The sequence below is a fragment of the Elephas maximus genome, chromosome 10 (assembly GCF_024166365.1).
Source record: "Elephas maximus indicus isolate mEleMax1 chromosome 10, mEleMax1 primary haplotype, whole genome shotgun sequence".
NCBI classification, from domain to species: Eukaryota; Metazoa; Chordata; class Mammalia; order Proboscidea; family Elephantidae; genus Elephas; species Elephas maximus.
The window spans coordinates 25,748,438-25,764,500 of record NC_064828.1 but is presented as its reverse complement, the minus strand read 5'-3'; the positions used below and the strand labels follow the sequence as shown (position 1 = coordinate 25,764,500).

Below are 16,063 nucleotides of genomic sequence, written 5' to 3'. Positions count from 1 at the left end.
TTTTTTTTTCATACTGAAGATCACATATTAAATCTACTCAAAGTCAGAGTCACTGGGTGAAGAAGAGCCATCATGACTACAAATAATCTAAATTAATAATGTCTAACAAAAATTTGATATTAATTATATTATCTCAAATATTTACATGCTTGAATATAAGAGATGCCACTAAAGTGCATGAAATATCCTTTTCTGTTAAGTAGGATGAGAAAACACTTTGATATTGTGTCTACCATGTTAATCTGCACATAGAAATATTTTCATCATCGATGGAAAAAAGGCATAGTACCAAATATCTCCTTCATTGATGTGTGTCTATCCACCTTTGCCACACCCAAAATGATTGTTGACTTCCTCAAGGAGCACAAGACCATCTCCTTTGAGGGCTGCATGGCCCAGGTATTCTTTCAGCATGTCTTTGCTGCTGGTGAAATGATGCTCCTTGTGACCATGGCATATGACAGATATGTAGCCATATGTCAACCCCTCCACTATGCAGCCATCATGAGTGTATGCAAGTGTACAGGCCTTGTTGTAGGCTCCTGGCTCATTGGGGTCCTGCACTCAGTAAGCCAGTTAGTCTTCACAGTAAACCTTCCATTCTGTGGTCCAAATAAAGTAGACAGCTTTCTCTGTGAACTTCCTTTAGTTATCAAACTTGCCTGCACTGATACCTATGTCTTTGAGAAACTGATGTTTTTAGACAGTGGTCTAATAGCTATGAGCTCTTTTGTGCTCTTGCTCATCTCCTACACAGTCATCCTGGTCACCGTGAGACGTAGATCCTCAGCAGGCATGGCCAAGGCCCGGGCCACCCTGACTGCCCATGTCACTGTGGTGAGCCTCTTCTTTGGGCCCTGCCTCTTCATCTATGCCTGGCCTTTCAGCAACTTCCTAGTGAATAATATCCTCTCAATATTCTATACTGTTTTCACCCTTCTCTTAAATCCCTTGATCTACACATTAAGAAATAAGGAGGTAATATCAGCCATGCAGAAACTGAAGAGATGACAAGTAAGTTCCTAATGGTTTCTTGTCTTTCCCTTACGATAATGACCACCATACTAAAGGCATCCATTTATATGCTTTGCTATATTTGAACTAAGAAACTAAATACTTGGAGTTAATTTCTTGTATTTAGGGATGGTATTTGTGGCAATGTGAACTCTTACTACCAACTACCCAAACTTAAGGATTAAATAGTGAATAGCTTTGATGAGCTCATTAACTCAAAAACCAAGTAGATTTATGTATTTACCCAGGTAAATGCAGCGTATTTGGCCATGGTCCAAATACCAAAATCTGGACCCACAAGTAGTGTTTCTTTGTCTCAACATGTTAAAGTTCAGAGTCGACACTCCAAGTTAGTAGTTCAATGACTATATGCCAAAATGGATTTTTCTCTTTATATAAATAGAGGGTTTTTTCAACAACTCTGCTGAAAATATGCCTTTGCTCTATGTATTCTTTTACCGATCTTCTGATTCAGCTATCTAATCTACACCACCTATCTTAGTTATCTAGTGCTGCTATAATGGAAATACCACAAATGGATGGCTTTAACAAAAAGAAGTTTATTCTCTCACAGTCTGGGAGGCTAGAAATCCAAATTCAGGGTATCAACTCTAGTGGAAGGCTTTCTCTTTCTCCACTGGCTCTGGGGGAGGTCCTTGTCATCAATTTTCCTTTGGGTCTAGGAGTTTCTCGGTGCAGGGACTCCAGGTCCAAAGAAAGTGCTCCATTCTTGGCAGATACAACCTAATCCTGTAGATGTGTTCTGCCTCATTAACATAACTGTCTCTAATGCTGTGTCATTAACATCATAGAGGTAAGGATTTACAACACATGAGATAATTACATCGGAGGGCAAAATGGAGGAAGACTCTACAATACTGGGAATCCTGGCCTAACTAAGTTGACACACATTTCCGGAGGACACGATTCAATTCGTAACACCACCAATAAAACATAAATGAGAATACATATTTTTCAAAGGTCTCAAAAATATAAGGACTTTTTATAAGAAGTCTACATTTTTCACTCTTCTTTGTGAAGTAGTTATGTTTGAAATATTATAGGACACCTTTTCTTTATTTTTATAGCATTCATTTTTATAATTGAAAACAAACCAGTTCAGAAAACAGAAAAAAGGAACTTCCTATCTTTTGCTTATAAAATAATTTTTATTTGATTTAGACTAAAAGTATTCCTAAGAATGAAATATTTTTCTTTCCCTCTAAAATTAATACCTCTACCAAATTCATGTTTTTTCTACTCAACATAATAAATATGAAAATGTGCAAAATATTAAAGATAACATATTTAAAGAATATTTTTAAAGTTTCAGAATAGTATTTAATTTATAATTTTCTTTTACCTGTCTTCATTTTAACTGATATCACATTTTAATTTGAGGCAATCAAGAGATCCCCTGATGCTTAGTGTCTGAAAGAGAATGACACACTCCAAAGTATAGTTATGCTTCAGAAATCCACCCGCTGCTGTTGAGTCGATTCCAACTCATAGCGACCCTATAGGACAGAGTAGAACTGCTCCATAGAGTTTCCAAGGAGCACCTGGCAGATTTGAACTGCCAACCTCTTGGTTAGCAGCTGTAGCACTTAACCACTACGCCACCAGGGTTTCCTGCTTCTGAAATAAAAAAAAAAAACTGAAATAGTCTGGCATAAATGGCAAATTGGAAAAAGATTTAACATCAATTAGGCATTAAACAATGTTTAACTCACTTTGCTACTTTATAATTTCACCATTCCAAGAGGCCCTGTTGATTCCTTTCTGAAACTGAGATTTAACAAAGAAACAAAAAAACTTAATAAAGGACTGTGTCATATGATGAATATAATAATGATGACATTAAAGTCAAATTTGCATATAATGGTCACTTATACAGTTCACAAATTGTATCTATATATTATCTCAGTTGACATTCACAGAATACAACAGGGTTAGAAGAAGATTATACTTCTATTACTGACAATGTTGAAATTTAGGTATTCAGAGATACTTAAAGTAAAATACCTGTGAATCTTGGAAGCATTCTTTAAAACAAACATATGATGTCATGGCATCTGAAAGTGTGGGAGCTTTGACAGAAGAATGGTGTTGGGATATGATTTCAGGTAATCAAAACAATACAAGGTCATTAAGGAGAAATTTTGTCCCTGTATCTGAAGTAGAATTAGATCCCTTGGACCTGAGAACTTTAAGCCCTTTCCTTCAGTGAAGATGTAGTTTTAAAGAGCGTTCTGAGCAGCACAAGGAAAATACCAAAAATGTGTTCTAATTGGCCTGGTCTATGGATAGAAAAATTATTTACTCTTGGAAATAATAATCATGGGATTGTCCATATATGAATTCGGAGTTTGAATTTATACTCTCTGAGTAGTCAGAAGAGCTTCAATCGGAAAAAAATAGCTTAAAATATAGTTCATTCCAGCCGTCAATGAAATTCTTGGGGCAGTTGGAAAAGTAAAGAGAAAAATCTCTCTGGAGGGCCACACCTTTAACACTGGCCACATAGAATTCTGACACACAAAACCTGCTAAATTTGAGTTCACAATCAAACTCACAAAACACATGGGGAGCATATCTACAATGAACAAGAGTTAGAAGACAGAACAAACAGTACACTAACGTCCCATTCCCAACTTAAATAAGTAATAAATCTATCGGAAAAGGATATGAAGTGAATTTGTTTAAAATGGTTAAATATTAAAAGTGAATAAAAATAAGATAATATTATCATAAAAAAAAACAAACAGGTGATTTATGCTTTTGGGAAGATGAGTTTTTTGTTCTTCTGTATTCCTTCTCCTAATTACCACTAAAAGCAAGGGAATTTTCTTTGAAACAAAGATGACAACACTCTAAGAGTTAAAGAGAAGACAGACAGGCTAGGAACTCAAGGAATGATCTGTTGGTAAGTTCCCTGAGTTTTCTTGGAGGTTAAGGAGGCAGAAATTCAGAAACGTCAATGGGAGCAAAAGAAAGACAGAAAGAAGAGGGATAGAAAGGAAGAGAAGGGAAAGTAATGAGAGGAAAAGAAACGGAAAAAAAGGAAAAGAAAGAAGGAAGGAAAGAAAGAAAGAAGGAAAAAAGACTCTATTCATAGGACCAGGAAAGCAGCAGCCTAGAAATACAGAAAACTTTTAGATGGTAACCACACTACTCTAGCCAAACACCACACACACACACACACACACACACACACACACAAATTGACTCCTACCCCACTCATGCCAGCAAAGGTCAAGTGGGGATCCTAGACTTCTACTTCTCCTTCATACCAGGCCCAACTCTCCCCTCCAACTGCCTGTGGTGGAGGTCAAAGAAGGTCAAGCAAGGAACCAGCATTTCATTCCCATGGGGTCATTGGAGGCCATATAGCAATAACAATGCATTCCTACTACTCCCAGTCTAAGAGGTATCAATGAAGGTCTAGTGGAGGGTCAGAACTCTCACTGCCATCAAACAGTACCAAGAAGCCCTCCTTCTTGGGTATCAGTGGAGGTAGAGTGGGAAATCTTGCTTTTACTTCCACTTTGCAGTAACAAGGCAACATCTCCTCTCCCATTGCGCTGACACAGTGGTATGAGAAAAAGCTAGCTAAAACAGCAGGTTTAAATGAAGTCCATTCCTGTAATACTCAAAATGCCTTGATTTCAAGATAAAATGACTAGTCATACAAATAACCAGGAAATCGCACTATCAATGAAAAAGGACAATAGATGCCACACCAAGGTGACAGGTTAAAAGCATCTGACAAGTATTTTAAAGCAATCATCATAAAAAGTCTTCAATGAGCAATTATGAACACATTTGAAACCAATGATAAAAATCCTCAGGAAAACAATAGAAAGTTTCAGCAAAGAAATACGAGATACAAAGAACAACTAAATGGAAATTTTAGCAATAACAATAACAACAAAAAAAAAATCCAAGGGATGGGCTTAACAGGAGAATGGAGGAATTGGAGTAAAGAGGGATAGTGAACTGAACAAAGAACAGTACAAATTACATAATCTGAGGGAGAATAAACTAAAAATAAATGAAAAGAACACTCTACCCTCAAGGAGGTAGAGCAGAACTGCTTACTCCTTAAGTGTGAGCTCCCCATATTGACTTTCTTCCAAAGAATAAAATATGGAAAAGAGAAAAAAAATCTAACTGACATACACTGTCTCAGACAGATAATCAAAGTCAATACCAACAGTGATAAATTATGCTGATAACATGTACACTTCACATGATGTGACGAGAAGGACATTTTTTCTTGTGTTCCTCATCCAAAAATCCATATCCTGGGTATAATCATGAGAAAAACATTAGGCAATAATAATAATAAAAAAAAAGTTATTTCAAAAAATGAGCAGACCTTAGGGAACTGTGGGACTGTAGCAAAAGATCTATATTTGTGTCTTCAGGGTCCCAGAAGGAAAACAGAATGAAGGTAGAGTTGAAACCACTTGAAATAATGGCTGAAAATTTCCTAAATTTAGCAAAAGCCATACCTAAGGATTCAAGAAGCCTAGCAGACTCCAACAGTATAAATTCAAAGAAATCCACACCAAGACAAATGACAGCCAAACTTCTGATAACTAAACACAAAGAAAAAACACTGAAAATAGAAAGAACATTTTACCTACAGGGAAAAGAGAAAGAACATTTCACCTACAGGGAAAAAACAATTCAAATGACAATGGCTTTGACTGGCTGCTCTGAAATGGATCACAATAGAGAGTCCCAGACAGAGCTGGAGAAAAATGTAGAATAAAATTCTGACTCACAGAAAAAAGATCAGACTTACTTGTCTGACAGAGGCTAGAGAAACCCCGAGAGTACGGACCCCCAGACACCCTTTTAACTCAGTAGTGAGGTCACTTCTGAGGTTCACCTTTCAGCCAACAATTAGACAGACTTGTAAAACCAAACAAGACTAAAGGGGCACACCATCCCAGGGGCAAGGATGAGAAAGCAGGAGGGGACAGGAAAGATGGTAATGGAGAACCCAAAGTAGAGAAGAGGAGAGTGTTGACACTTTGTGGGGTTGGCAACCAAGGTCACAAAACAATACGTGTATTAACTGTTTAATGAGAAAAACTAATTTGCTCTGTAAACCTTCATCTAAAGTATAAAAAACAAAAATCACTGTAAAAGAAAATTAGCCATTAAAAATTCCAGGAAGCACAGTTCTACTCTGACACATGTGGGGTTGCCATGAGTAGGAATTGATTTAATGGCAAATACAACTGAATTATTACAGCACTTAGAATGTGGCTAGAAAGAGTATTTGTTTCATGGAGACCACAAAGGAAAAAAAGTTCCTTTAAGGAAATCTAATAACAACTCTACAAAATGCTCAGACACCTTGCCTATGAAAAAATATTCATAAAAAATTAATACCACACTAGTTACAAGAGGCTCAAGATAGTTTGGGGCATGATTCTTAGAAGTGTGAATCCCTAGGTAGAAATATTACTTGCTAGTGTATGATAGAAAAGAACTCGTTAGCAATGATCCCACTGGGACAAAATTACCCTTCAATGACAAGTACATTTTCACCTCCGCATCCTCTTAAATAAAACGTGTAAAGTACAATGAGGCAGATTGCAAGCTGTACAAGAAGATCACATTTCTAATGTCATGAGAGCTCAGGCTAGTCCAGGGGAACTTCTGAAATAAAAAGAGTCGACAAACTCCAACTCTCTTAGTAAAGTCTCTCATTTTAATATAGTTTTCCATTTCTTTTAATTCCATCAGTGAGATTGAATTTGTCTCACCTTGTTTTAACTCCCCTAAAGATGAGCTCTTTATATGCCACCCAACCTCATGTCTGCAAAAGTGGATCTCCCTCTTCTGCAGACTCAGCCACTATGATCTCTGAGTTTATTCTCCAGTTGTAGGATACATAATATGGTTCTTCTGTGAATGGCCAGTGTGTTCACTTAAGTTGCTTCTTTACACATGTATAAAAAAAAAAAAAATAGACATCCATTTTTTTAGTTGTTGCCTTGGTCTCCATGCTCTTAACTAGGCAAATACAATTTTAGAATGCTTAGACTACAATTTATACAATGCAAAATCTAGGCTTGGTTACTTTGTCATATGATTATGTTAATAGTTTATCTTCACTGAGATTCTTTTATATAAGAATAAAACCATGCTTGAAGGATTATTATGAGCTTTCCAGATTATATATTTATACATACATGCATGTGTATATATAAAGTTTTATGTGGTATATATGTACATATTTTATCTATAAGTATAATTCTGTATATATGTATCTGTACTTCTGTATATATTTTTATATTTATTTCTGTGTATATTTATATATACTTCTGTATATATGATATATATTGAAATATACATATCAATAGTCTTATAAATGTAGAATTCATAGCACCTAATGAGTATACAGGAAATGATGGCTAATAATATCTTACCCAAAAAACTCTAAAAATAAATATAACAATCCAATTATAAGTTATATTTAAAATTTTTACAGATACTGTCTTTTGTGTTCCATTCTTGGAGCCTTGGTTGTGCAGTGTTTAAGAGCTCAGCGGCTAATCAAAGGTCAGCAGTTTGAATCCACCAGCTGCTCCTTGGAAACTTTATGAGGCAGTTCTACTCTGCCCTATAGGGTTGCTATGAGTTGGAATCAACTCAATGGCAACGGGCTTTTATTCGCTGCCATTCTAAGTTTATAGTTAATTACAGAGATTATTTCAAGCTCCGTACATTCAAAGGTCCCATGTTATTTGTGCAGTGGCTTCAGTTCCTCAGCTAGGTGGTAAGTGAAGTATCCATAATTCAGTACTCAGACAGAGCCAATGTGTATAAACTCACCCTAACTCTGCTAGCTTTATCGAGATAAGTTTGAGAGTCTATCTTTTCTTTTCCACGTGCCTTTCTGCTCACCCCTTGTGATTTTTTTTTTTTTTCCCTCTTTAAGGGTTTGTTTATTTTATGTTCCTTTTACTTCTAGAATGATTTTGGGCCAGAAGGAGATACCCATATGATTTTCCATAAGATTCCTAATAAATTTAAAAGATGTAGAGTGTATGGACTTACTCCACATTAAATAATCAGTGAGAGAGATTTGGATTAAGATTTGATTTCTTGTTTCTAGTTCTACTCTCAACATTTGTGTCTCCCTCAGGACTTATAGTACCAAGTGACCCAAAAATTCTGTTTATATTAAAATAATCTCTTGTTTCTTATTATTTATGAAATTTCACCCAAATTCATGTCATGCAGTAGTTTTTTTTTTTTTTTTTTATTCAAAGCTATACATTTAAAATTGATTCATAAGTCAATAGCTCTAAGTAATATTATTGCCTTCTGGTTTTCAATATCTGTTCCTATTTTTACATTCACAGTTATAAAACGGAATAGGCTGATGAATGTTAAGAAACATGATTCAAATGGAGAGTTTTATCATAGTGCTTAGAAGATTTATCAATGCTCAGTAAATTAGTATAATTATAATGGAGAAATAAAATCAGTCTGAAGAGGCCTTTTCTTCCCACCTCCTTCCCTCCCCCTCTCCCTCCTCTCTTCCTCCCTGCCTGCCTTTTTTCCTTCCTTCTTTCTATCTTTCCTTCTTTTCTCTTTAAAAATCAGTTGCCCTTTAGCATCGTCATGGTTTCAAGACAATAGACAGAATGTGAGTTGACTTTTTTGAAATTTTTCATGTTTTGAGGCTCAAAAAATTTAAATAATTACTTATGACTCACTCTGTGGTTTGGCTTCTTTTTTTCTGTAAACAAGAAAGGAGCCCTGGGGGCACAGTATTTGAGCACTAGGCTGATAAGCCAAAGGTCAATGGTTTGAGCACAAGAGCAGCTCAGCAAGAGAAAGATGTAGTAGTCTGCTTCCTCAGACTTTATGAGGCGGTTTTACTCTGTCCTAGATGGTCACTATGAGTCAGAACGGACTGGATGGCAATGGGTTTTTATACACAAGGGAGGAATGTTAATGTAATAATTTGTATTTAATTAACCATTATTCTGCTTACTAAAAATGTGTTATATTTATTCATGCACGCACATAATCATTCATATCAGTATTATTTATGAATAAATTAATTTGGCAACTATTTTTTTGAACTTTTATAAGCAGGCCCTTTGTAAAGCCCAGGCTTAACTGTGGTGAGAAAAAAAAAAAAAGAAAAGCATAACAACAACAAAAATTTCATTCCTTTGCTTGTGGAGTTCAGAATCAAATTTAATCACCCGAGAGGTTATAATTTCAGCTTCCTTGTTTTAAAATAATTAGCAATTAAATGAGTAATAAAACAAATTTTTATCCATTTTTACTTTGAGTTAATTGGTTCTTGGTCCTCCCTTGGGTAATAAACAAGAATGTCTTAGACTTCTCTCCAATTGATGGGACCTCTGATATTACATCTTTTTCTGCTAACAACTTGGCTTATTTTAGGAGAATAAAGTTAAAGATAATATATGGCCAATTACAAGGACATACAAGAGAGATTTGCATATTTATGAAGCTCCTTAACCTGGTACTAGGCAAAGGCACCAGCTAGATGAAATAGTTGGAAATTTCATGGAGTGATTTCAGAGGCAGCTGAAAACCTCATTCCCTACCCTCTTTCAACTCTTTGCTGATACCTGTAATTTCTATGAGAGAATTTTTTTCTCCTTAGCATAGGGTGTTGGTTACCATACAAATGGAATCCTTTATAATCACCCCCACCCTACACTGGCACTCCCAATTGTCCTGTAAATGTGGCATTTGAAGATTTGACCTCTCAGGCTTCCACTAGTAAGGACTCATGCAAATACTTTTCCCATAGCCACCATTGTTTTAAAAGTTTTGTTTAAAAAGTAAATTTATCAATTTATAAGTTTTTTTCACTATTTTATTTTAAATAACGAAAACACATTGGTGGCCAAAGGTTTTTTAAGCTGGGCAACAAAGGAAGAAAGCATTTGGAAAAATATTAGATCTAAATTTATTAAAATATTTAAAATAATTTTATGGGAAATTTGACACAAATAAAAGGAAAAGAGTAAACTAAAATATTTTGTGGAATATCTGCAAAAAAGGATAATACCTTCATGGGTAGTGTCTTTATATGTAAATATTAAGAAGATGGAAGGTCCAACAGAAAAACAGTCAAAGGACATGGATAGGCTACTGAGGAAAAAAATACAAATGGCCAATTCATGAATGAACAAATGGCCAGCCCCATTAATAATCACTAAGTGCATTGAAACATCATTAAGATGCACTTTCATGTAGCAAATAAGTAAAGATAAAAAAAGCATGACATGCTCTTTTGCCAAGAAAGGGAGAGGTGAAGAAGTGGGCATCCTCATAAATCAATTTAGTATGAAGAGTTGTAGCAAAACGGACAGGAAGCTTCTACAGTGTATACTTATAATGAGATACCTTAAATAAATACTTATGTATGCCCATAAATTTTTAGCTAAAAATATGGTTATTTTACAATAATAATAGGGAAAATTGAAAACATCCATTTGATAAAATATCAAAAATATATTTTTAAAAAGCTGACATGAAAGTGCTCTATTGACATGGAAATATATTTATGATAACTATTGAGTGATATGTTATAAAATAATATGCACTGTACATATAGTGATATATGTATATCCTTTAATGAGAACACACAGAGGGCTATATATATATATATCAGATAGTTATTATCCCTGTGTGTTCTAATTAAAGACAATTTTTAATTTTATATGTCTTATTTGATATTTCTAAATTAAAAAAAAATAGAACCTTTTCTTGGTTATCTAGTGCTGCTATAACAGAAATACCGCAAGTGGATGGCTTTAAAAAGAGAAGTTTATTTCCTCACAGTAAAGTAGGCTAAAAGCCCAAATTCAGGATCTCAGCTCCAGGCGAAGGCTTTCTCTCTCTGCCAGCCTTCTCTTCAATCTTCCCCCGAACTAGGAGCTTCTCCATGGAGGCACCTGGGGTCCAAAGGATGCGCTCTGCTCCCAGCACTGCTTTCTTTGTGGTATGAGGTCCCCCTTCTATGCTTACTTCCCTTTCCTTTTTATCTCTTGAGGATAAAAAGATGGTGCAGGTCACTCCCCAGGGGAACTCCCTTTACATTGGATCAGGGATGTAACCTGGGTAAAGGTGTTACAATCCCACCCTAATCCTTTTTAACATAAAATTACAATCACAAAATGAAGGACAACCACACAATTCTGGGAATCATGACCCAGCCAAATTGGTACACATTTTTTGAGGGACATAATTCAATCCATGACAAACCTAACTGATTCAACTTCAGAACAGTTGGTGGATTTGAACTGCCAACCCTTCTGTTAGCAGCTGAGTACTTAACCACTGCATCAACAGGGCTCCTTGATTAAAAAGATAATACCTGCTGATTTCAGGAAAACAAATACCTCAGTAAATACAGAAATGTATACACAATAAAATGACTCTCACCTAGAGATAATGTCATAGGTTGAATTGTGTCCCTCAAAAATATCTTTCAACTTGGCTGTGCCATGATTCTCAGTATTGTGTGATTGTCCACCGTTTTGTAATTTGATGTGATTTTCCTATGTATTGTAAATCCTATTACTATGATGTTAGTGAGATGGATTAGTGGCAGTTATACTGATGAGATCTACAAGATTAGATTGTGTTTTAAGCTAATCTCTTTTGAGATATAAAAAAAAGTGAGCAGAGAGACATGAGGACCTCATATCACCAAGAAAAAAGAGCCAGGAGAATATCACATCCTTTGGACCTGGGGTCCCTGTGCTGAGAAGCTCCTGGATTGATGATAAGGACCTTCTTTTGGAGCTGACAGAGAAAGTCTTCCCCTAGAGCTGATGCCCTGAATTTAGACTTCTAGACTCCTAGACTGTGAGAGAATAAACTTCTGTTTGCTGAAGCCATCCACTTATGGTGTTCCTGTTACATCAGCACTAGACAACCACTGTTAACATTGGCATAGGGCTGTAAAAGGTTTTCTATGTATATATACACTGTTGGGACAGTACAAAGAGATCTCTTTGGAGGTGATTTTAGTAAGTAAGTTTCATACCCGTATAGTAATTCTTTTTTATTGCAGGTAAAGAAACAGTGTTTTGAACAGTTAAGAATGTTTATTTTGTCTGACTGCAGGTTTCACTAGCTGTCTGGAGAAAGTGTCCTGATGCCCTTGCAATTCTAAAACGGAGCAGAGACAACAGGAGAAACTTACTGACTTTGGGAGAACAAAGGAATGTAGAGACAGAAGGAACCAAAGATAGACTTTACCATCTTGATTATTTTGACCAAGGTCGGAAAGCATCTTTGCTGTTGCTGTCAGTTCCAATTCATGGTGACCTTATGTGTGCAGAGTAGAACTGATCCATACGGTTTTCAAGGTTGTAACCCTTTGGAAGCAGATTGCCAGGTCTGTCTTCTGAGGAGCCTCTGGGTGAGTTCAAAATGCCAACCTTTAGGCTAGTAGGCAAGCATTTAACTGTTTGCACCACCTAGGGAACCTAAGGAATGCACCTAACTGTTCTGCAATGACTTCCTGTCTTCTCTTCTAGAAACAGAACGCTGCATGCAATGACTTAACTGTCTCCCAAGTCAGGCTTTTTGAAATTTCTCTCCAGAAAATGAGGCACTTCCATTTCTTGATCAATGAAATCCAAAGTAGGGTGCACATACATATCCCAGCAGGCAAGCTGTTTGAGTGTCAGAAAAATATTAGTAGTTCTCTTGCTATTTATAAAACACTCTTTCTTAAACTTCGATTATATTTTATCATGTATGTAATATTTTAGTGAACATGTATATGTATATAATTTACAGATAAATGAATATACTTGGTCATAGCCTTTTGCTCTTAGAGGAGTGAATGAAAAAAATTTGGAGACATTTCTGAAGGTAAAGTCCCTATGTTGTTGCATCCAGGTACTTTATTCTTCCATCCTGTGTAGTTTATTCATAATTATTCTAGCAAATCAATTTTCATACTGAGTTAAAACTTGAAAACTTACCAAAAGAAAACTGTTTTTTATTTATTTAAAAAAAAAAAAATCTGAGACTCTTAAGAAGCAGTTTCTGGATTTTTCTCCAAAGTACACAGAGATAATTAGCCTATAAGACCACTTCTCTCTCAATTGATATGAACTAAAAACACATCTAGATCTACAAATATTATTGAACACAATCTGTGTGCACTGTGCTCTGAAAAACAAAGAAAAACAAGGGACAAAATATGATCCCTTTTCTTTAGAATCATAAAGCATATTTATATAAATTATAGGCAAGACAGGTCGGTCATATCAGTAAAGATGATTTTTTTTGTACTTCGGACTAAAGATCATGTATTAAATTCACTCAAAATCAGAGTCACTGGGTGAAGAAGAGCCATCATGACTTTATAAATAGTCTAAATTAATAATGCCTCATAAAAGACAAAAATATATTAATTATGTTATGAACTCAAGTATTAACATGCTTGAATATAAATAGATGACACTAAAGTGCATGAAATATTTTGTTCTATTACATGTGATAAGAAAACAATTTGATATTTTGTCTACCATGTTGATTTGCACAGAGAAATATTTTCATCATTGATGGAAAAAAGGTGTAGTACCAAATGTGTGTCTGGCACTATTCTAAATATTTCACCTTTTATAGCTCTTAATTCTTATAGCAATTCTTTGAGGCATATATCATTCTTCCCCTAATTTACAGATACAGAAACTGAGGCACAGAGAGCTTATAAGCATGTCGAAGGTCATACTGCTAGAAATTAAAAGAGATAGAATTTGAAACCTATCAGTTTGACTCTAGAACTTCGTTGTCCTATTTACTAGGAATTTTTAAGTGGTGAAGGTAAGGAGTAAGAATTGTATTTTTAGAATATAACTGTCATGCTGGGATGCAGAGATGAAAGCCGAGCACACACACTCACTACCAAAGAAATGATTGCAGTTAATGTGTATTTGCGTGCTTCTGAAAATCTAAAGGAGCTCTGATGGTGCAATGGTTAAGTGCTCAGCTGCTAACTGAAAGGTTGGCTATTCAAACAGAGCTCCATGAAAGAAAAGACCTGACTTTCCACTCCTGTACAGATTACAGCCTAGGAAATCCTATGGGGCAGTTCTACTTTGTCTAACAGTGTCCATTGAGTCAGAATCTACTCAAAAGAACAGAACAACAGCCTGAGAATCTAAAGTACATAAGTATATAGAGTGAGATTTGATGCCAGGCTTGGATTTGCTCGCTTACTCCCACAAAATTATGATATTTTTTCCATTTCATTTTACAGGAAATTTTCAGATCTGATCTCAGAAACTTGAAATCATGGACCAAGGAAATAACTCAAGAGTGACTCAATTTGTGTTGCACAGTCTTTCAGGTCCTCGAGAGCTACAACTTTTCTATTTTGCATTTTTCACACTCTTCTATTCATCCATTGTGTTGGGAAACCTCCTCATTGTGCTCACAGTCCTCTCTGAACCTGCTCTGCACACACCCATGTACTTCCTGCTCAGTAACCTCTCCTTCATTGATGTGTGTCTATCCACCTTTGCCACTCCCAAAATGATTGTTGACTTCCTCAAGGAGCACAAGACCATCTCCTTTGAGGGCTGCATGGCCCAGATATTCTTTCAGCATGTCTGTGCTGCTGGTGAAATGATGCTCCTCGTAGCCATGGCATATGACAGGTATGTAGCCATATGTCAACCCCTGCGCTATGCAGCCATCATGAGTGTACGCAAGTGTACAGGCCTTGTTGTGGGCTCCTGGCTCACTGGCGTCCTGCACTCAGTAAGCCAGTTGGTCTTCACAGTAAACCTTCCATTCTGTGGTCCAAATCAAGTGGACAGCTTTTTCTGTGACCTTCTCTTAGTTATCAAACTTGCCTGCACTGATACATATATCCTTGAGAAACTGATGTTTTTAGACAGTGGTCTAATAGCTTTCAGCTCTTTTGTGCTCTTGCTCATATCCTACATGGTCATCCTGATCACTGTGAGACGTCGATCCTCAGTGGGCATGGCTAAGGCTCGGACCACCCTGACTGCCCATGTCACTGTGGTGACCCTGTTCTATGTGCCCTGCATCTTCATCTATGCCTGCTCTTTCAACAACTTCCTGGTGAATAATATCCTCTCAATATTCTATACTGTTTTCACCCCTCTCTTAAACTCCTTGATCTACACATTAAGAAATAAGGAGGTAGTATCTGCAATGCAGAAACTGTGGAGGTGACAAGTAAATTCCTAACAGTTTCTTGGCTCTTTCTTGTGCTGATGACAACTATACTAAAGGCCACCCACTTATATCTTTGCTATTAAAACTATTTATATTTGAACTAAGAAATTAAATAAATGGAGATAATGTCTTATATATAGAAATGGTATTTGTTACAATGTGAACTCTCACTACAAACTACCCAAACTTAAGAACTAAATAGTGAGTAGCTTTGGTGAGCTCATTAACTGAACTCAGAAACCAAATAGATTCATGTATTTAACCATGTATGTTCCATATTTCACCATGATACAAATATCAAAATTTGGGCTCACAATTAATGTTTCTTTGTCTCAGCATATGAAATTGAAGTTCAGAACTGCCACTCAGTGTTAGTGGTTCAAGGACTACAAGCTAAAATGGATATCTCTATGTAAAAAATATTTTTTCAACAACAATGCTAAATATATCCCTTTGTTCTCTGTATTCATTTACCAGTCTCCATGTCCTGCCATATAATCTACACCACCAGTCTCAGTTTTCTAGTGCAGCTATAACAGAAATACCACAAGCAAATGGCTTTACCAAACAGAAATTTAGTAACTCATAGTCTGGCTGGCTAGAATTCTGAATTCAGGGTGCCAGGTCTAGAGGAAGGCTTTCTGCCTCTCTGTCAACTCTGAGGGAAGTTCCTTGTCATCAGTCTTCCCCTGGGTCTAGGAGTTTCTCAGTGCAGGGACTCCAGGTCCAAAAAACACATAAGGTCGCTCTCCTCTCTGCTGGCTTGTCTCTTTTATATCTCAGGACAGACTGA

General features: G+C 36.2%; 2 protein-coding genes across 2 annotated transcripts; both read left to right on the top strand.

The window, feature by feature from the left end:
• Positions 1-339: 339 nt before the first annotated feature.
• On the top strand, positions 340-1,011 carry LOC126084451 (olfactory receptor 4K15-like). The gene has a single exon (XM_049899039.1). It carries the CDS (start codon positions 340-342, stop codon positions 1,009-1,011), a length of 672 nt encoding a protein of 223 aa, XP_049754996.1.
• A 13,344-nt stretch (positions 1,012-14,355) lies between these two features.
• Positions 14,356-15,267, top strand: LOC126084450 (olfactory receptor 4K15-like). The gene has a single exon (XM_049899038.1). It carries the CDS (start codon positions 14,356-14,358, stop codon positions 15,265-15,267), a length of 912 nt encoding a protein of 303 aa, XP_049754995.1.
• The last annotated feature ends 796 nt before the right edge of the window (positions 15,268-16,063 follow it).

Bases quoted from the DNA above. Each gene is read 5' to 3' on its own strand.
- LOC126084451 (XM_049899039.1), top strand. From the start codon at position 340: ATGATTGTTGACTTCCTCAAGGAGCACAAGACCATCTCCTTTGAGGGC.
- LOC126084450 (XM_049899038.1), top strand. From the start codon at position 14,356: ATGGACCAAGGAAATAACTCAAGAGTGACTCAATTTGTGTTGCACAGT.